This window comes from Leucopleurus acutus (assembly GCF_964270905.1).
Source record: "Leucopleurus acutus genome assembly, chromosome: 8".
Classification (NCBI taxonomy): Eukaryota; Metazoa; Chordata; class Mammalia; order Artiodactyla; family Delphinidae; genus Leucopleurus; species Leucopleurus acutus.
In genome coordinates, this window is record NC_139151.1 from 101130941 (window position 1) to 101152554 (window position 21614).

General features: G+C 46.8%; 1 protein-coding gene across 1 annotated transcript in view; it reads right to left on the reverse strand.

Annotated features, from left to right (window-relative positions):
• LOC309965584 (phospholipase A and acyltransferase 3) overlaps nt 1-19029 on the reverse strand; it is a 30431-nt gene extending 11402 nt beyond the window's left edge. The window contains exons 1-3 of the mRNA XM_082845136.1: nt 18898-19029; nt 18374-18451; nt 3264-3366 (exon numbers count right to left, since the gene is read on the reverse strand). Coding sequence (XP_082701262.1) covers nt 3264-3366; nt 18374-18388 — 118 coding nt within the window. The 5' untranslated portion in view covers nt 18389-18451; nt 18898-19029. The remainder of the gene's footprint in view (nt 1-3263; nt 3367-18373; nt 18452-18897) is intronic.
• Between the last annotated feature and the right edge of the window lie 2585 nt (nt 19030-21614).

Sequence of the window (21614 nt, forward strand, 5' to 3'; positions counted from 1 at the left end):
CAGGGGAGGCTGCTCTCACTCGGGGTGCGGGGGGGGCCACGCCCAGAAACAGGCATTTGAATTGAGACTTGAACGATGAAGAGGAGGCAGCTGTGCTGAGAGCCAGGAAAGAGCATCACAAGCAGAAGGAAGAGCAAAGGCAAGGGCCTCGGGAAGAAAGGCACGTGGCGTGCTTGAGGCTGCAAGGAGGCCAATGTGGCTGAAGTCTAGAGACCCAGGAGGAGAGAAGAGGAAGCTTCAAGAAGGTCAGAGAGGCAGGCAGAGGCCAGACCACGCCAGGCTCACAAGCCACAGCACAGATCTGAAACTTATTCTACATGTGATGGAAAAGCCAGTCGAAATTAAAAGAAGGCGAGTGACATAATCAGATTTATACTTTGGAATGATCACACTGGCTGCCCAGTGAAGGAAGGACTGACCGTAAGTGGACAAGAGGCAGAGAGACCAACCAGAAGCTGCAGTAGCATCAGGTGAGAGAGGATGGTAGCTTACCCCAGGGCACAGCAGTGGACATGCTGAGAAGTGATCAGATCGGGGGTCTGTTTTGGAGATAAAGCCAACAGGATTTCCTGATGGATTAGACGTGGGGTGAAAAGGATCAAGGATGATGCCTAGACTTTTGGTCTAAGCAACCGGATGGTATTGTCCGCTGGAGCCCTCCATTTGGGGTGCGTCAAGTTCAACATGCCAATTAGATACCCAACTGAAGATGCCAAGTCGTCATAGAGGTTACACACACCTGAAGCTAAGCAGGGTTAAAATCAAGTTAAGGGAGACATCGACAAATAGAAGGTGTTAGAAGCCAGTGGACCGGATGAGGGAGAAGCAAGGATTAGGGGTATGGGAGAGGAGGAGCCCCCTAGACACAGGAGGCCAAGAAGGAAGGGCCCCAGGCTTCCCTGGTGGCGCAGTGGTCGAGAGTCCGCCTGCCGATGCAGGGGACGCAGGTTCGTGCCCCGGTCCGGGAAGATCCCACATGCCGCGGAGAGGCTGGGCCCGTGAGCCATGGCCGCTGAGCCTGCGCGTCCGGAACCTGTGCTCCGCAGCGGGAGGGGCCACAGCAGTGAGAGGCCCGCGTACCGCAAAAAAAAAAAAAAAAAAAAAGAAGAAGGAAGGGACCAGTAGGAAAGGAAGGCAGCGCCAGGTGAAGAGCAGAGAGAGGCCACTCGTGTTAAATGCTGCAGAGAAGCCAAGTAAGCCGTGACCAGGATATTGATTGTATTGATGTAGCCTTGATAAGAGCTGCTCCAGGAGGGGAGTAAATACTCCCTGGTGGAGGGAACAGAAGAGAGGAACCAGCAGGGGCCATGGCAGACAAGAGAGCTGCTCCATGGGAAGTTAGCCAGAGAGGATGTGAGGTCGAAGGGGTGTTTGTTTATCAGTGGGAGATATTCCAGTGGTTTCTAGGCCAATAGGAATAATACAGAATTATTATTAATTTGAGGGTACAGTGCTTGTGAAAGTAAGAGAAGGGGGTCCAGGGCCCACACCTAAAGGCTGGCTTTTAAAATAAGGGCAGGGGCACATATATACTAATGGAATATTACTCAGTCATAAAAAGAAACGAAATTGAGCTATTTGTAGTGAGGTGGATAGACCTAGAGTCTGTCATACCGAATGAAGTAAGTCAGAAAGAGAAAGACAAATACCATATGCTAACACATATATATGGAATTTAAGAAAAAAAAATTTCATGAAGAACCTAGGGGTAAGACAGGAATAAAGACACAGACCCGCAAGAGGGAAGAGATATGGGAACATATGTATAGGTATAACTGATTCACTTTGTTATAAAGCAGAAACTAACACACCATTGTAAAGCAATTATACCCCAATAAAAATGTTAAAAAAAAAAAAAAAGACACAGACCTACTAGAGAATGGACTTGAGGATATGGGGAGGGGGAAGGGTAAGCTGTGACAAAGCGAGATAGAGGCATGGACATATATACACTGCCAAACGTAAGGTAGGTAGCTAGTGGGAAGCAGCCGCATAGCACAGGGAGATCAGCTCGGTATTTTGTGACCACCTAGAGGGGTGGGATAGGGAGGGTAGGAGGGAGGGAGACGCAAGAGGGAAGAGATATGGGAACATATGTATATGTATAACTGATGCACTTTGTTATAAAGCAGAAACTAACACACCATTGTAAAGAATTATACTCCAATAATGATGTAAAAATAAAATAAAATAAGGGCAGGGGCACATTTGCACTGTAACAGAAGAAAAGGCAGATTATGTGGTTCTAGGTGTTGGTGGTTTGGTTGATCAGGGGTGGGGATGGTGACATCTACCCTGGTTACTTCTAGATTTCTCTATAAATACAGGGTGAGGTCATTCATTTTGCTACCATTCTTGGTCAGCAAAAGACACATCCAAGAATGTCCACAGCAGCTGCACACAGAGCAGCCCACTAATGGAAGCATCCGATGCCCACCAGCGGAAGAATACATAACAGACTGGGCGATGTCCATATAACCGAGGACACGCAGCAATGGAAAAGTAAGAACACCACAGATGACCTCACAGGCCCAGGGAAAGAGCAGGACACAAAAGAGCACAAGCTGTGTGATTCCTCTGCTCTGAAGTTCTACAACAAGCACAGCTAACCTACAGCAGGAGAACCTAGAAGAGTGGTTGCCTCTAGGGAGGGAGAGAGCATACTGAAGAGGCATGAGGGAGTCTTTTCGGGGAGTGGAAATGTTCTAGATCTTGATCCGGTCATTGTCACATGGATGGATACATTTTTTTTAATTCACTGACTATACATCTGACAATATTGCGCCCTTTACTGTATTTCGGTTATACCTCAGTTTAAGTAAAAAGTTTGAGAAAACGGGTGGGGAATTCTCCCAATAATCCTGCACATTAAGGATTCTTAACGCCAGTTTACAAATGAGGAAACCAAGGCCGGAGAGTGAAAATGGATTCACAGCCAAGTCTGCTGCCCAAACACCTGTGCTCTTCCCAGGAGATTGGCCCTTCAGGATCGAATGTGTTTTATACGAAGTCATAATACACAAAATACATGAAAAGCAGAACTGCCCCCTTGGAAGCCCACCCCAGTCTCTCTGCATGGCCCTGGTGCTCCAAGGTGCAGAGTCTGAAAACCACTGCCCCACACCGAGCTGTCTTCCTGTAGCACCCAGGAACCAACCGTCAGTTGGGGGCGAAAGAAGAATGTTGGGGTCCCCTGTGAACCACAGCTCCCCCACCTCCCTCTGCTCCCAGCCCCAGCACAGTGGAGCGCTGGGCACCCTTACTTGGTGGGGCCAGGTGGATCACATATCCATTACCAACGTAGATGGCCCAGTGTCTGTAGAAAGGGCGGAAAATCTCGATCAGGTCTCCAGGCTGGGGCTCTGGCTGCAAAACCAAGAAGAGTGCTGTTTCAGGTGACACGAGAGCTTGGAACCAGGGGCAGGGCTCAGCTAGGAGGGTGCAGCTCTGCGGCCTCCAACTAACAGCTCTCCAGGTTGTCCTCCTGAGCCCTGCCCGGCCAATCCAATGCCAGTCTGACTTCACAATCCTGTGTCCCAGACCTGCAGGGACTACGGGCCTGCCCACCTGTCATTACAACCAGCCGAGTGCACCGCCTAAAGGGTTTCTTCACTAGCCGGGGTTTCCGCCTTATTGTTCCTCTTTCTAGAAGTATTATTTATTGAACTCTTACTCAGAGCCAAGCGCTCTGCTAAGTGTTTTACAGGCGTAGCTCAATAAATTCACACAACCCTCCTATGAGGTGGGCACTGCTGTGAACCCCATGTTATGAATGAGGAAATCAAGGCTCAGAGATGCAAAGGAATGTTCTCAAAGCCACACAGCCCGAGTGACGTGGCCAGGACTCAACACTAGGCCGCCTGATTCCCAGGCCCAGTGACTTGACCACCACACTGACCGTCAGGCAACACCACAGGTTATTTGATTAGAGCTGTGCATCTGGAGGCTCTTCCAGGGGGGTCAAACTGGGGGGTGTCACACAGACACTCCGCGACCTGGCCCGGGGCCTGGCAGAGAACTGGTGTCAACCTCTGGCAGTAATGTCCCCCTGGCTGCTCATCCCAAGGATAAGAGGGTGTATGTGTGTGTGTCAGTGTGTGTGCGTGTTAGGGTGTGTGTGTGTGTGTGTGTGTGACAAGCAAAGGAAAACTCTCCTCTGCACTGTGCTCACACCGGTACTTCTGACACTGGATGTGTGGGTTTTCCGCACTAAGCGATTCAATCCTCGATGCACACTGACTGGGCACCCACAGTTTACCTCAGTTCTGACACTAACGGCCCGGAGTTAGCACAGACCCACAGGCTTAGTCCCAGAAGACGGAGGCCCCACACACACTTTAGACGCCAACTGCAAGCTGCAGGTTGTTGGCTGTGCTGTGAACAACCGGCTGTAAACCGGGGGCTCCCACAGCCCCCTCCTTGGGTTCAGGACTTTGCTGGAACAGCCCATAGAACTCAAGTAAACAGCTGACTTGCTAGATTTCCAGTTACTAGAAAATATACAACACAGGAAGAGCCAGAGATGCAGAGGGCAAGCTGTGGTGAGAGGGGCACGGAGCTTCCATTACCCCTCTGGGGACCAGCGCTCTCCAGCACCCCCGTGCTTTCACCAACAGCCTGGGTTAGGGGTTTTATGGAGGCTTCGTTATGTAGGCACGATGGATTAAATCATTGGCCATTGGTGATTAATGCAGCCTCCAGCCCTCTGATCACCTGGTCGGTTGAAAGGGGCTCATTATGAATGACGAAAGACATTCCTCTCACCTCCACTGCTCAGGAAATTACTTGGATTTTAGGAGCTCTGTGGCAGGAACCCGGGGCCAAGACTAAATACCCATTTCTCATTATATCACAGTGAGAGTGCGTGGGAGTGAGGGTGTGTGCGTGTGTGCAGGGGAAGGTGGGAAGGATGCTGAAATGCTCCTCAGAGCCCCGCCCTGTTAGGGGAGCACAGCAGCCCAGAGCCTGAGAAAACCTGGGGAGGTTCAAGAACACTTTCATTCAACCTATTGAGGTCCCAATGCCAGACACTGGGCTAAGTACTGCGGGTGGGGACACTCCGACCTGGGCCAGGATCAGGGCTGATGAGCTTCCGTGGTCCAAACCAACCTTAAATCTCTTTAGAACACCTGGAGACAGAGCCCATCGGTGGTCGTTCCAGCCCTCTGTCCTTTCCCGCTCACCTGCTTGCTCTTAGGGGACAGAGCCATAGGAGTTTGCCCACGTCCCACCGCCAAACTCTGTGGGCCTGACTGAGAGATTCCATCAAAGACAAGGGGGGAGCATGGACTCCCCCTTGTATGGCCTCCCTTGGGATAAAAATGATGGGCAGTGGAAGAGCCAATCACAACTCTATAATGGCTAGGAAGTAGGGTCAATGACAGTTCATTTCTACTTATAGAAACAATAAAACTGCAAACAAACATCCCACGTGGTAGGAAAAAAATCTTTTCACAGGAATTTTACAGATAAATCATATGTCTTATTGCAGTGATTATAATTTATCTTCCCAGAAGAAGGCGCCCGGACCTTACTGGGAAGCTTTCAGAACACTGGACAATGGTCACAATTGATGAATCCCATTTGTTTTCCAGAATAAAAGAAAAAGTATATATTAATTGTTTGGTGAGAGTTATGGGGTCTTCAAGGACCCCCAAAGGGCGATTTAACTGGACATTTCCATGAATAAGCCAGGACACAAAAGCAAGGCTGAGACCCAGCCCTCAGGGAGGATACTGATTAGAAAAGGAGACAGTTGGGACATCAGGAATATGACGTCAAGTAATAAGCAGCCAGTAGGTACACAGACCCAAGGAGCTCAGGGGCTCACTGTGTTCCAGACAGATATCAATGAAAGCTATTGATATACAGAGAAACATGCTTGCAAAAATAAATAAATAAATAAATAAATACACACACACACACACACACACACACACACACACACAGTGACAAAAATATCTACAAAGAAACTCAGACTTTATAACACTAAATACTGATGCTAAGTGAAAGAAGCCATACCAATAATCTACGTACTGTGTGATTCCATTACACGTCATTCCAGAATAGGCATCACCATAGGACAGAAAAGTAATCAGTGATTGTCAGGGGCTAGGAGTCAGGAGAGGGGATGACAAGAAAGGGGAATGAGGAAACTTCAGAGCAATTACATTTTCTGTACTGTTCTCTATTTGATGGTGGTGAATGGTTACTCAGTTGTCCATGTTTATCAGAACTCATCGAACTGAACACTAAAAGGGTAAATTAGACCGTAACTTTTAAAAACACTAATTGTTTAAATAAATAAAAAATTTTAACTTAAAAAAAATGGATATCCACAATTTGAAAGCAAAAAAGCTGTGATTTTTTTTTTTAATACTCAGTCATATTGCCTGTCCCTTGTAATGGCAAAAGGCACATATTTCCAAATACGCACTAGCTTAAAACATGACATCACTCAAGGAAACTTCTTTTTAAAAACGAAGTGAAAGGTGCTGGACTCCCCCACGGAGCCCTGTGCACTAGTTAGAAGCAAGGACTCGATGTTCACATGACCATGTGGATAATCTTTCAGATACAGTGCTGAGTGAAAAAATGAGATTGAGCTCCGCAAAATACCACTTATACGTATTAAAGATACCCACACACAAACCAATAATACATGTCTTACCAGAAACATACCCAAAAAAACAATTTTTAAAACGACAACAGAAGAATCTAAAGAATACATATTAAATATATTAGGATGCTACCTAGCCATTGGGAAGATGGAGAGGGAGACGAAGGATGATAAAAGGGAACTTAATTAAAAAAAAAAAAGAAGACAAGGGGTCTTGCAGGGACCAGTGAGGACAGGGTGCCATGAACAGGGACATAAATAATTCACACCCTTTCACTAAACTCTAATTGGAGAAACAACTGCTTAATGATACACACAGCCAACTGAGCTGAATCAAAATTAAGAACTCAAGAAAGCATGTTATAAAATTAGAAATATGAGAACAAAGTCCTTGGGCCAAATTTGTGCCTCTGCTTATTTTTGTATGCAGGCAAAGAATGATCTTTACATTTTTCAGTGGTTGGGGGAAAAGTCAAAAGAAGAAGAATATTTTGTGACACATGAAATTCAAACTTCAGTATCTATAAAGTTTTATTGGCACAAAGCCACCCCCATCATTTACCTTGTGGCCGAGGCTGCTTTCTCTCTACAGCAGTAGAGTAGTTGCAACAGAGACCAGAGATAGTAAAATATTCACTCTCTGGCCCTTCAGTGTGGATCAACAGTGATCCCTCTCTCACTCAGCTTCATCCCCAGTCCCAGAAACCTAGCTGTACCCTGTTGTCAGGTGGTTCTTCCCCCAGGAACAAGGAGAGCCAGCAGGAAGCCAGAAACTCTCCAGAGCACAGTAACCATGGCTCTCCCACACAACACAGCCAATGACAGTGGCAAAGCTGAGACTCTGCGCCCACAGGATTTCAGAACAAAAAGTCTTTATTCTCTCCACAAAAGCACAGTTTACAAAGAGCTGTGTCACAGCCATTTTCCTTAGCAAGCAAATGGAGAACAATATCTGGCCTCTGCAATTCACACTGGAAAAACCACCTAAACAACCATTAATAAGGACCAACTAAATTAATTATGTTATATTTATATGTACAAACAGCCAATAGAGAGAACAAGTTGGATTTACGTAAGCAGACATAGAAATAATCAAAACAAGTAAGTTGGAAAACATTATCCCATTTTTGTTTAAAAAACATTGTTATACATTCACATGCAAAATGTACTATACACTATGTATGAGCTGAGGAAAATACACCAAACTGTTGTGTATTATATCCAGTGGGGGTTGGGATTCAGAGACTTTTATATTTTGCTATATTATTTTCTTATAATAAAAACTTTTATTATTTTTATAATATAACATATTATAATTTTTATAATAAAAACTTTTATTTTTATAATAAAAACTTTTATTAAAAGAGTTTTAGATGGGAAAACATCCTTCTTATTGATGAACTTGCAGTTTTTTAATTGAAAAAGGTGGACGTTATCTGTCAGCAAAACCTCTTGAAACCATCTCCCATCTGGAGCCTATAAATATTACCATGTTAATGATGCTTAAAAATCATTAACACTTAAATGTAACACATAAAAGCATAAAATAAAATTTAAAATTATACAGATGGATATGTTTCAGATCTTAGAATAGAGGAAAAAATTCTAAAGATAAAGAACAAGGCATAAAGTAAAAGATTGAGAGTTTTTACAATTGAAAAATGTTACAGTTCTTATTAAAAGTTTCTATCATTGCCTGTTACATTCATACTCCCTTTTAAGAGAAAATGACCACCCACAATCCCGATTGCCCAGGCAGCCATATTTTACACCATGTGACCACTTCATCCTAGCCTCCATCAGCTGGACTAGAAAAAGGCACGGTTCCCAAGCAGGTCACCAACCAATGATCCTCCATAAGTTGACCTGGGACAACCAAATTTTCTCTCTCTCTCTCTCTCAAAAATCTGAACCAAGTAATGAAAAAGAAAATAGCTTTTGGCAGAGGGGCTAAAATTGAAAAGTCATGACAAAGAGGAGGCAAGGGAGACCCCAGTGAACCACAGGCCAAACCAAGGGTTGGAGTTCTCACACCCACTCTGACCAAGTAGAAGACCCCTGTTGACAGTGGGAGAGAAGGAAGCAGGCATATCAGGAACGGCTAGCTGAGTCACACCAGTGGCGGAGCACCAGAGGAGAGATGCACCAACTCCAGCTGCTGAGTGCCTGGAATCACCGTGATCCCGGACTGCCTCCCAGCCCTGGGAGGCCCAGCCTTAACACAGCTCCTATACTTAGATTTTCAAGAGAATCCCCTTACTGCTCCACATGTGTCCTTAGAATAAACTTTTTTCACTTGAGCTAGCTTAAGTGGGCTGCTGGTTACTTATAACCAAAAGAGCCAGACCAGAACATTCTGTGCATTGAAAACACACCACAGACAAACTACCACGACCAACTGGAAGAAAATGACAGCTTTAATACATAAAGAGTTTTTATGAATCAATAAAAAATGTAAACACCGGGCTTCCCTGGTGGCGCAGTGGTTGAGAGTCCACCTGATGATGCAGGGGACATGGGTTCGTGCCCCGGTCCGGGAAGATCCCACATGCCACGGAGCGGCTGGGCCCGTGAGCTATGGCTGCTGAGCCTGCGCGTCCGGAGCCTGCGCTCCGCAACGGGAGAGGCCACAGCAGTGAGAGGCCCGCGTACCACCAAAAAAAAAAAAAAAAAAAAAAAAAGTAAACACCAAAATAGAATAAAGTGGAGAAAGGGTATAATAAATAATTTTAAAAGGAGAAATACGTATTACCACTAATACAAGAAAACACATTCTATCTCACTAGTAATCCAATTAAATTAAAAACTGGTTTGGGGGAAGATTAAAATACTAATACTAAATATAGGAAAAGATGCAGGTAAGCAGGCACCCTCAGTCACTGCTGTTAAGAGTATAAATAAATACAACTTTTCTGAAGGTCAATTTGGCAATCTGTATCACTAACCTTAAAAATATTCATATCCTTTGACCCAATTTCTATTTATAGACCAGATCTTAAGGAAATAATCTGAAATGCCTATAAAAGATGTCACAAAGTCACATCTAATGGCAAAAAATTAGATACCTAAATATCCTACAAAAAGATTAAATATTGCCATAAGTATATACTAATATACAGTTATGTTTTAAAAGTTATATTTTAAAAGAATACCTAAGGACAAGAAATGTCTATAATATAATGGTAAGTAAAAAAGCTTTACAATCAACGATAACTCAATTTTTTTTAAGTAAAAATTTAAAAAGCTTTACACGAAATGGTATTTTTTTTAAACTTTGTTCAAAAAAGATAACCAACGCATGTTTTTTTGAAAACTGTGGAAATACACCAAAACATAAACAGTGTTTATTACTAGGTGGTGAAACTTGGGGTATTAATTTTCTTTTTAATTCTGTTCTAGTTTTCCAAATGTGTAAATACATATATATTTGTTTTAGAATCAGAAAACGACGTAAGGCTTGACAAACATCAGTGTGTTCAATCTGGGGTGAGCCGTACAATTACTATTATGTAACAAAATAAATACACACAACAAAAAACTAGAAGGATGCATACCAGCATCCTACCCGAGATTCCCGCCGGGGGCCGGGGCTAAGCGTGGTTATTGTGATTATGTTGCTTCCTTCTGTCTTTCTGCATTTTCCAGCTTTTCTGCAACGAGCAGGAAAGTTTATAACCTGCTTCGCAACACTGTTATGAAAATTTTTCAAACATTAGTTTGAATTTCCAAATGTTCAAAATTGAAAGCATTTTTCAGTAAACATCTGTATACCCCACCACCTACGTCTACTGTTAGGCTACTGAAGTGGCTGTATCACAAATATGTCCACCTACTCCGCACAAATTACAGGAGGGGAGGTTGCTGGCATGCGTGCAGAATCACCGCGCCCTTAATAAACGCCCTCCCCCGCCCCAGGGAAACGGTGTAACTGGTCAACGACACTCCTTGAGAATCCCTTCACATTGGGGATACCCACCTCTGCCTGAGAGGGTCAAGGAACTCTTTCATTTGCTCATTCATTCTACAGATGTTCACAGAGCCGGGCACCTGGGCCACGCCTGTGAACAAAGGCCAAGATACCTGACTTCACGGAGTCAGGTATCAGGTATTTTGTTCAGCATCAAGGAGAGAGACAGAAATTTTTTTAATTTCTTTAAAGCCTTAGTAAATGAGTAAATCATCCAGAATAGTAGAAGAGATACCAAATAAAAACAAAAAGAAAGAAAGAAAAGGTAGGGCAGGGTTAAGGGGCTGGAGTGGGATGGGAAGGGGGAGGGGACTGCAATAGTAAAAGGGGGTCAGGGAAGGCAGAGAGTGGGCCCTGCAGATGTTGAGAAGACCCAGGCCGAGGCGACAGCCTGAGCAAAGGCCCCGGGTAGTAGTATGTTAGAGGAACAGCCCGGAGGCCAGCGTGGCTGGAGTGGAGTGGGGAGTGGAAGAGGGGAGGATGGAGGATGGAGAGAAAAGTTGATGGCTCAGACAAGATGGAGGGAGCAGGGGATGAGAAGTAATGCATTCTGGATTTCTTTGAAGGCAGAGCCAACAGGATTTGCTGTTGCAATGAGGTAAGGTGTGAAGGAAAGAGGCGTGAAACGTGACTTCAAGGTTTCGGGGAGGCTGAATGGGCAGGTTGCAGACACGGAGGGCACGCTGGGTTGAAATAGCCACCAGGTAGCCACCTGGAGAGGCAGGGAGGCAGCTGCATGCATGAGTCTGGAGGTCAGAAGAGGGGTCTGGGGTGAGGGTCACTGTCGATCTTTAGGAGAACAGCTCCTATTGGGAGCTGGAGGCAAAAGCCGGCTGAAATGGGTGTAAGAGAGACTAGGAGAGGACCTCCTCCTAGAAAAGGCAGCAGCTGAGATTTTGCTGAAGTCTTGAAAGATGACAGGGAGCATGTACATGGTAGATACAGAATTCAAACCCAAACCCTGCACTTTTGGTTTTTGTTTTGTTTGGCCACACCTCGTGGCATGTGGGATGTAAGTTCCCCCACCTGGGATCCAACTCGTGCCCCCTGCAGTGGAAGCGCAGAGTCTTAACCACTGGACCACCAGGGAATTCCCCCAAATCCTTCACTCTTTTTTTTCCCATATATATGGAATCTAAAAAAAAAAATGTTTCGAAGAACCTAAGGGCAGGACAGGAATAAAGACCCAGACGTAGAGAATGGACTTTAGGACACAGGGAGGGGGAAGGGTAAGCTGGGACGAAGTGAGAGAGTGGCATGGACATACATACACTACCAAATGTAAAATAGCTAGCTAGTGGGAAGCAGCCGCATAGCACAGGGAGATCAGCTTGGTGCTTTGAAATCCTTCACTCTTAACCCTCACACTCTCCTGCAATCAGAGGAGGCAGTGGGGAGGAAGAGGCCGGAAAGGGGAAATATGGAGACGGGGCAGACAGGAGCAAAGGCACAGCGGTGCGGGCGCCTCGGGGTGATCTTGCGGTTGGGTCAGAAGCAGGATCCCTGGGGTGGAACCCAGGCCTGGCAGTTTTGTAAGCTTCCAGGTGATTCTACTGTGCAGCCCAGAGAACCACAGGAGAGACGGGTTAGGCAGAGAGGGGCAGTCATACCTCGCTTTGCAGGTGGGGAAACTGACACTAAGGGAATGAAGTCACTTAGGTCAGCCCGAAAGTAGCAAAGCAGGAACTTGAACCACAGCCTGATCCCCACCACAAGGAAAATCTGCCAGCCTTCTGGCAGATTTCACCATCTGCCCCTGCATGTTAATCCACATTCACTCCTGCAACTCTGATCCAGTGTGAGACCCTCAGCGGTGGGCACTGGACAGGACCAGATGGAAAAGTAAGGGCACTTCCAGAAGAATTTTCAACCCAAGGGTTGAAACAAAACAAAAAGAATGTTTTTCTTTATTTTTCGTTAATTTTACTTTGAATGGGGTACCTATATTTTTAGTTAATTTTACTTATTTATTTTTTTAAATATTTATTTATGTATTTATTTTGGCTGTGCCGGGACTTAGTTGCGGCACATGGGATCTTCGTTGTGGCAATGCAGACTCCTTAGTTTCAGCATGTGGACTCTTAGTTGTGGCATGCATGTGGGATCTGGTTCCCTGACCAGGGATCAAACCCCAACCCCTGCACTGGGAGCGTGGAGTCCTACCCACTGGACCACGAGGGAAGTCCCTAGACTGTTTTTCTTTCATTCAAGGCCGCTAAGGAAGCATTCCGATCCGCCTACACTCAGCTCCATTTAGCCTCCTCATCAGAAGTTTGCAATTTTTTTATTTTAATGAAATATTTCAGGCATACAAAAAATACAGAAAGTAGGCTAATGAGCATTACTGCTCTGCATTTAAATTAGGATGCATTTGGTTTTCAGAAACTGCATACTGATTACAGCCATGGGCTCTGAAGCCAGACAGCCTGGGTTCAAATTCTGGCTCTGCTACTTACTAGCTGGATAGCCTTGGGCACGTTACCCAACTTCTCCCAGCCTCAGTTTCCTCAGCTCTAAGATGAGGATAATTACAGCACCTGATTCATGAGGTTGTCCTGAGGATCAAATAAATGAGTACCTATAAAGCACTCAGCAAGTACTACCTGGCACACAGGTAAACAGCAGTTTTTGCTGCCACTGTTCTTGGGGGTGCTTTTATTATTTTGGATTTGGGAAGGTCAGAGGCAGCTCCAGGAGTAGCTGGAGACACTATGGAGGATGTGAAACCCAGCCCGAGAGCAAGTTCTCCTTGTTCCCAAATCACACGCTCTGGTGAATGTGGAAATCCCTCAACTCACCCACTTCATTTCTGATACTCTGGGGAAAACATCTACAAGCATGTAATTCAAAAACCGGAAGTCCAGGGAGGGTGCTGAAAAGGGACTTTTCCAGCACAGAGTTGGGAGTTTTGATGCCAAGCCTTTAAAAAGAAAAGAAACCCCTGAGGAGCCCACCATCAATCCTGTCTGTCTGAGGCTGCGTTGTCAGAAGCAGGGCCCAGGCCACCTGCAAGTGAGGCCCCTCTGCTCTATTGCTGTGTGACCTTCAAGAATCATTTAACCTCTCTGAGGTTCTCTGGTAAAACAGTGCCATTAAGATCCATCCAGCAGAGTCTGTGTGAGGAATAAGTGAGATAATGGGGGTGAAAAGTGGCAAAACCCCTTAACGCTTATTAGAGGGTTGAGGACCCTGTGCCCCAGGCTGGGTGGGTCCGGGGAACTCGAGGTGGGGGGCAGACTCCCCAGCCTCGGGCCCAGTGAGAAGGTAGAGGAGGGGTTAGGCTGACACATCACCTCTTCCCTTGCCAGCCTCCGGGAGAGGGACAGTGGCAGCTCCAGTGGGTACCAGGTCCAGCCACAGCAACCCAAAGGTCATGTGTATCCTGGAAAAAGGAGGCAAAACTCATTCGCCCTCCCAGGCTCTTGACCTCCAAGCCTCAGACCTGTTCTACATGTTGAACCTCACCCCACGGGAACCAGGACTCCCCCTGAACTCATGTGGGAACCACCCCCGCTGTCACCATGCCCTCCTCGGGGTTTTCACAGGTTACCGGGAATCCTTACAGCAGCCCATTTCACTGACCAGAAAACAGCTCAGATGTAGGAAGTAACTGGCCCAAGAGAACTCCCTGAGAAGCAATGCCAGGATTACGCTGAATCCTGAAGGTCTTCCTGAATCCAAAGGCCCAGTTCTTTTCACCACACCCAGTAATTCACACGAAGCTACTGACATCTGCTCAGCATCCCCATGGCGAGCTGTGCCTCCACATCACTGTGCTCTAGTCCTGCAATGCCCCTGACTGTCCACTGGCAAATTCCTACTCATCCCTCACGTCTCCACCTCCTCAGCGCCTCCCCCAGACTCCAGGGCAGACAGTGTTTATCAGCCGCAGCTCCGTTTATCCGATGACTACAACTGTTGGGCTGAGCCCCTGGGAAGGAATGATCAGTTTCCCTGCCCAGCTCTCCAGCTGGACTGAGCAACCAGCCAGGCACCTACAACATTCTCAGCAGAGGTCTGTGGGCAGGAGGGACACACTGCTTCCTCCTCAAGCCCCGCCCAGCCTCTGGCCCCGCCCCCTCCCTTTTGCACCTTAACTAGCCCCACAGAGATCTGTCAGATCATCAGGCAAACCTAGAGGGTCATAAAGAAGTCAATAAGCGAGTCTAGAGTCAGAGACCAGAGCAGGCCCATCGATTTCTGCATATCTGGAGCCTCAGATGCCCTTTGGAGCTTCACGCCCCCAGCAGCCGCTGCTCAACAAGCCACAGGTTTAAGGGCAGGGTGGGTGGAGAAGGCAAGGCAAAGCTCCTGGCCCACGAATTCTAAGTAAATTTAGAACACAGAGGGGAGGGAAATGGTCAGCGCTGGCCCTGACCAGGAGGACTCAGGGCTGGACTAAAGGGCTTGGAGAAACGTGGGCCCATATGGGGGAGACACAGCCTCTCGGTCCCAGGGAGGTCCAGGCAGCTGCTTTAACAACAACTAACATTTGTCAAGCCCTAAGAGCCAGGCAGTGGCACACCCAGAGTGGGAGAGTGAGAGCCGAATCCTCTGGGCGCAGACAAATAGGGGAGAGTTGTCCATAGAGAATTTTAAAACCATGATAAGACACACCAAAAATCAGTCTGCTGTTTACTATCACCGTGTGCCAACACTTTTAAACAATATCAGTGATATTGGTCTAAGTTCTAACTCATGCACTTCCTGTTGAGAGTTAATAATATAGGGACTTCCCTGGTGGCGCAGTGGTTAAGAATCCGCCTGCCGATGCAGGGGACACGGGTTCAAGCCCTGGTCCAGGAAGATCCCACATACCGCAGAGCAACTAAGCCCGTGTGCCACAACTACTGAGACTGCGCTCTAGAGCCTCCGAGCCACAACTACTGAAGTCCGCATGCCACAACTACTGAGCCCATGTGCCACAACTACTGAAGCCCGCACACCTAGAGCCCGTGCTCTGCAACAAGAGAAGCCACCGCAATGAGAAGCCCGCGCACCGCAGCGAAGAGTAGCCCCCACTTAACGCAATTAGAGAAAGCCACGCGCAGCAACAAAGACCCAATGCAGCCATAAATAAATAAATAAATTTATTTTTTTAAAAAAAATAATAATATATATGTGAGCTTTAAATTAGCACACTTTCATTTCTTATTCTTTCAGTCTTCTACATGGAAGTTTAATCAGAGAACACCCAGCTATACAGTCAACCCCCAACATACACAGACTCGGTTACATGTGTCTGTTCCAACACTAAGTTCTGAATGGCTCAGAATGGTTCAAGTTCACTTTCAGCACAGTTTGGGCCACCAACCCCTGTGATCCTACATTTTCCTGTGTTTAAACAGAAGACAAGAGTCTGCTCTCCCAGTGCCAGAAGAAAAGTGTTTGAAAGAGAAGTGTTTGAAAGTCTGGATCAACTTCACCAAGAACTAGACTCTCATTCTAAAGCAATGGATTAAATAAATGTCAAAGTTTACCATCATTCAGCCATTTTCTCTGATTTTTGCCAAGGAAGAAAAACTGGGGAGAATTTTGCCAAATAAGAGAAAAACTTACAATGAATTTTCTGGTGAATATGTTTCAGTGAAAATGTTTTAAATGTGGATATATTTAAAAGCCACTAGAATGAGGACTTCCCTGCTGGTCCAGGGTTAAGACTCCATGCTCCCAATGCAGGGGGCCCGGGTTAGACCCTTGGTCAGGGAACTAGATCCCGCACGTGGCAACTAAGACCCGGCATAGCCAAATAAATAAATAAATGTTTTAAAAAATAATAATAAAAAATCAAAATAAAAACAAAGCCACTAGAATGGATGAACAACAAATGTCCTACTGTATAGCACAGGGAACTATATTCAATATCCTGTGATCAACTATAATGGAAAAGAATATGAAAAAGAATGTATATATGTGTATAACTGAATCACTGTGCTGTACAGCAGAAATTCACACATTGTAGTCAACTATACTCCAATAAAATAAATTTAAAAAAAAAATCAGGAATCCCTGGTGGTCCAGGGATTGGGACTCCACACTCGCACTGCTGAGGACCCAGTCCAATCCCTGGTCTGGGAACTAAGATCCCATAAGCCATGTGGTGTGGCCAAAAAAAAAAGAGAGAGAGAGAGATCTAGAGATCAGCAAAAATAAATAAAACACAGAAGCCACTAGAATTAATTTTTTAAGACATAGGCAGCATTGCAATTTCTCCAATTTATTATGAAATGGGATTTTTATGAATTTCTGACAAACTTATCCTAATGTTTAAGGTTTTTCCAATTTGTATATCTGTTGTTTCATATGAGAGAAGCTTTTGAAATTAAAATTAATAAAAAGTGTCTTCTCGACATATACACACTACTATATATAAAATAGATAACTAATAAGGACCTACTGTGTAGCACAGGGAACTCTACTCAATACTCTGTAATGACCTATATAGGAGAAGAATGTAAACGGTGGATATATGTATATGTATAATTGATTCACTTTGCTGTACAGCAAAAAGTAACACAACATTGTGAATCAACTATACTTCAATAAAAAAAATTTTTAATAAATAAATTTAAAAAGTGTTCTTCAACTGTGAATAAAGATAAATGGACAAATCTAGCTCTACTGAGTGTTGAACATGAATATACAAAGAAGAGCAGTTTTGTCAAAGTCAAGGACAACTTTTCAGAAACCAAAGTTCCAAAACAGAAACTGTAATGGCATTATTATTCACTACTGTGACCAACCTATATGTAAGAATACGTTTTCTTCAAAAATACACTAATGCAATTAAAAGCTATTAACCCATTACTTCTATTTTTCTCTATAACACCTACTTTATTTTTCAGTTTTTATATTTTCACTGGCATGATTTCATATACAAAGCTCAACAGAAGAACCTTGACTGTGTTTCTTTTCTGGCCATTATTACTATTCATTTCACGATTATTACTGAAAATAATGTTGCTAGTTAACGGAGAGGATGTTTTCAAATGACCACTCCAGACATCAAATGTTCCAGGTACACCCTAATACCAGGCACTGTGCTAAGCCCTTTACATGGATTAAATCATAATCATAATAACAATGAATTACGGTTGAGCACATAATACGTGTGTGAAGCACTGTTCTGAGCACTTCGTAAGTATTAAGTCGTATAATCCTCACTCTGGGGAAGAGAGTTGATTTGAAACTTGGTCAAAGTGCCACAGCTAGGTGCTCAGCAGGAACACGGTCCCGGGGGGAGTCTACCTCAAAAGCCGGGCTCAGAACCTCTGTGGAGCAGGTCCAGCTAGGCTGAAAGGAAGCATTTGCTAAGCACCTTTATGATTTCTGAACCATAGGAAAAGTGAGAGTTGGGAACTTGCTGGCAGGGCTGGTCATGAGGTGCATCAGCTGAGGCCGGAAGAATCACCTGTTGTCAGACCCAGGCTCGGGGGGCAGCAGGTGCAGCCCCAGACACTCAGCCCTAGGAGCCCACCCAGGTGTTCTGGTCTGACTCGGGAAGGCAGCACAGGACCTTGGCGGGGCAAATCTCTCCTTGCTGCCTCCCCGCTCCTGGGGGCCTGTTTCAGGCAGGGCGGCCTCCCAACCCGCCCACGCAGGTACTCACACCGAGACAACTCCAACGGATACCCACCGACGCGCATCTCACACCTGATGCCCACCGGCCAGTGGGGCATCCACATCTGGAGGCCACATCCTCAAGGACCCTCTCTCTCCTAAGTTATGACTCAGACCCACCGAAACACGGCCCCCACTCCCAGCCCACTCGCCCCCCTTCAACTTACCACGGGCGCGCGCATCTCCTTCGGTAATGGAGGCCCTCAATTTCACGCTGGAGTTGGCTTTATCAGCTGAGTAAACGCCTGAGGCAGCGGGGGAGCAGGGATTCATTGTCAGTAGCAGGAAACAGAGTCCCCAAGACCCCAGGGGACTGTGGCTTCTGGCGGGGGAGACCGTGCCCGGTTGGTCTCTAACCCCTCCGAGAACAACGGGCTCACTCCCTGCGAATTCCTCGCCGGCCCCCTCCCTGCCCCTGCACTTGGCCGTGAACGGATGAATCCCTTGCAGGGGCCAGGGAGGTACACCTGATACCGGAGAGCCGGGCGGCGCAGCGGCGGGGAGCGCGAGCCGTGTCACCTACCAGGGTGCGCTGCGCCCCCAGAGAGTCAGCGGGGCCGCCCTCGCGCCGGGCCCTCCGTCCCCGGCCGCCGCCCTCAGCGGCTCCCTAACTTGTTTACTCCCGCCTCACCCAAGCTCTCCATCCCCCACCACAGCCTGTAACACCTGAGAGCCCCCGCAAGCGTCTCACCCTTCCTCAAGTTCCGGGAAGTACCGCTCCCCCCACCTCGAGGACTTGGAATGCAGCGCGGCCTCCACTGAAAAGGGAACCGGCTAAATGGCCGCAGAGTCCAGGCCAGCGTGAGGTCAACTGGCCCCTCCCCGTGAGACTGACTAATTAGAGCCTCGCAGAGCTCCCTGCCCCGGCGACAGTGACAGCCTGCTCCAGCCTCTGGGGCAGACATACCAGACATACCAGGACGCTCCCCGCTCACCCCGGAAGCCTCTCAGCACACCCTCCCCTGCGCGGAGGCGCCTCCAGAACCCAGCGCAGGGCCACCGCCTCCTCACCTCGGCTACGCACGCGCTGCGGCCCGCTCAACTTAAGATCTTGTATACACATCACACTGGAGTGTCATCAATCTGCTCATTTCCTCCACGCCAGTGGGCTTATACTGTAGTTTAAAACTACAATAGGCCCCCCGTTATCCGCGGTTTCTTTTTCTGCAGTCCGCTGGGTAACAAACAAGGAGACAACACTGTGGATAAGCGGGTACTATCTTAACGGTTGCGTACTTCCTACGGTTTCAGACATCTGCTGGGGGCCTTGGAACGTATGCCCCTAGGAAAAGGGGGGACTACTGTATATTAAGCTTTAAAGCCATTTAAAGGCAAGGGCATACCAGAGAGAAAGTACTTTTAACTATTGGGTCTTAAGCCATTAGATATCCCCAAAACCTGGCACCCACCTGGTACACAGCAGGTATTCCATGAATGAATGAATGGATCAATGAATCAATGAGTGAACGAGTGACCAAAGACAGGCCCTTCCTGTGCAGTGGTCTGTGACTCCTAAAGGGTAGAAGCAGCTCCTCTTCATCTCTATTTTCCTGCTCCGTCCCGCCGGCACCGAGCTTGGAATCAGGACGCGTGGGCCAAATCCTGTCCCTGGCTACCTACAGGGTCCAGGGCACCCTTCCCTCTCTCAGCCTGTTTGTTCATCTGCCAGTGGAGTGGTGATGATATTGTACAATATATAAGATAATATAGGGCTTCCCTGGTGGCGCAGTGGTTGAGAGTCTGCCTGCCAATGCAGGGGACACGGGTTCGAGCCCTGGTCTGGGAAGATCCCACGTGCCACGGAGCAACTGGGCCCGTGAGCCACAAATACTGAGCTCTGTGCGTCTGGAGCCTGTGCTCCGCAGCAAGAGAGGCCGCGACAGTGAGAGGCCCGCGCACCGCGATGAAGAGTGGCCCCCGCTCGCCACAACTAGAGAAAGCCCTCGCACAGAAACGAAGACCCAACACAGCCAAAAATAAATAAATGAATAAGTAAATTTATAGGAAAAAAAAAAGATAATATAAAAAAATACATTCCCCAAAGGGAAAGCAGCAGATGAAATGAGGCTTATGTCTGGCACGGGGCAAGTTCTTACTCGGGACCCGTTGGCTGTTGTTAACAGCAAGAAGGAACGTGCTCATCAACATCACGTTACTCACCAGCTTCCCGGCAAGGGGCACTGAAAATAAACACCAGAGCTTTATGTGTATTACTACTCACTCAACAAGCTGTTATGTGTATGGAGCAAGAGACTACCTGTAAGGCAGTCAAACCCAGGATGGAAAGGTTCAGCTTTGAGGAAACCACAGATTCTGCCTCTTCTTACTCTCTGCTTTCAGTATTGCCCAGATGTCACTTCCTTCACTTTCTTATTCTTCCTTCCTTCCTTCCTCCCTCCCCTTTTTTTTTTCCTGTTGCTCTGCCAGGAAAAACAAAATAAAAAGAACACTGAGGGGCGGGGATGTCAAGGAAGTGATTTTGACCTTTCACACAGCTCTCAAAAGTGGAGCTGTGTAAGAAAACCCCCAAGAGAAGATACCATGTGATGCCACCACCATCCCCAGCAAGATAGTCTGCCCTTAAGCCCCATTCCAAGTCCAAAACAACGATTTGGGTGGAAAGCCAAGATCAAAACAGCCAGGATCAAACTGCCATCTGCCTACGAAGCCTCCAGTCTTTTCTGCAACCAGCTGTGTAGCCCCGTTACTCTTCTTGTGACAGGTGGAAAATATTAATTTTTAATTATTTGCAATCTCTCCATTCTCTGCCTTCTGATGGTTCTCCTCCTCCATGAGATCCATTGTCGTGCTGCCTCTGAGGAAGAAGTAACTGAGGAAGCGGGAGGAAACGGCACAAGGCTAAATGCCGAGCAGGCCTAAGAGACCCTGTGGGATTCTGAGCAGGTGGGGGGCGGGTACGAGTATCAAGGCCAGGCCAAGAGGAAAGGGAGGGGGTAGGAAGAGTGGGCAGCAAACCGCATCTAAGGGAGCAGAATCCATAGCGGGAGCATTTCACGATAACATGAGGGCTCTGACGCTTAACAGCAGCTCAAACCTGGAGCACCCCTCAGGGGAAAGGTGCTCCGTCGGCCAAGCGAATGCAGGCTTTTTACGTGTATCCAGGCCACTCCGGGCAGGCTTTGTGAATATACCAATTTTGACAGTTCGTCCTGGCTGGAAAAATCAGGCTTTTGTGAAAGGAAAGTGAAGTATAACTTCCTTGTGAATTGCCTATCTCTGCAACCCCTCAAACCCTACTGAAGAGGTGAGAATAAACCCCTCGAGAGGCCCTGAAGAGCTTCCACTGCATAAATGCGCATCACCACGTCTATTTCCCCTTAAAAGCACATTCCCGAGATGTTGCAGGCTCTCATTCCACTAGCTTGTTAAATGGCCAGTCTGGGGAAC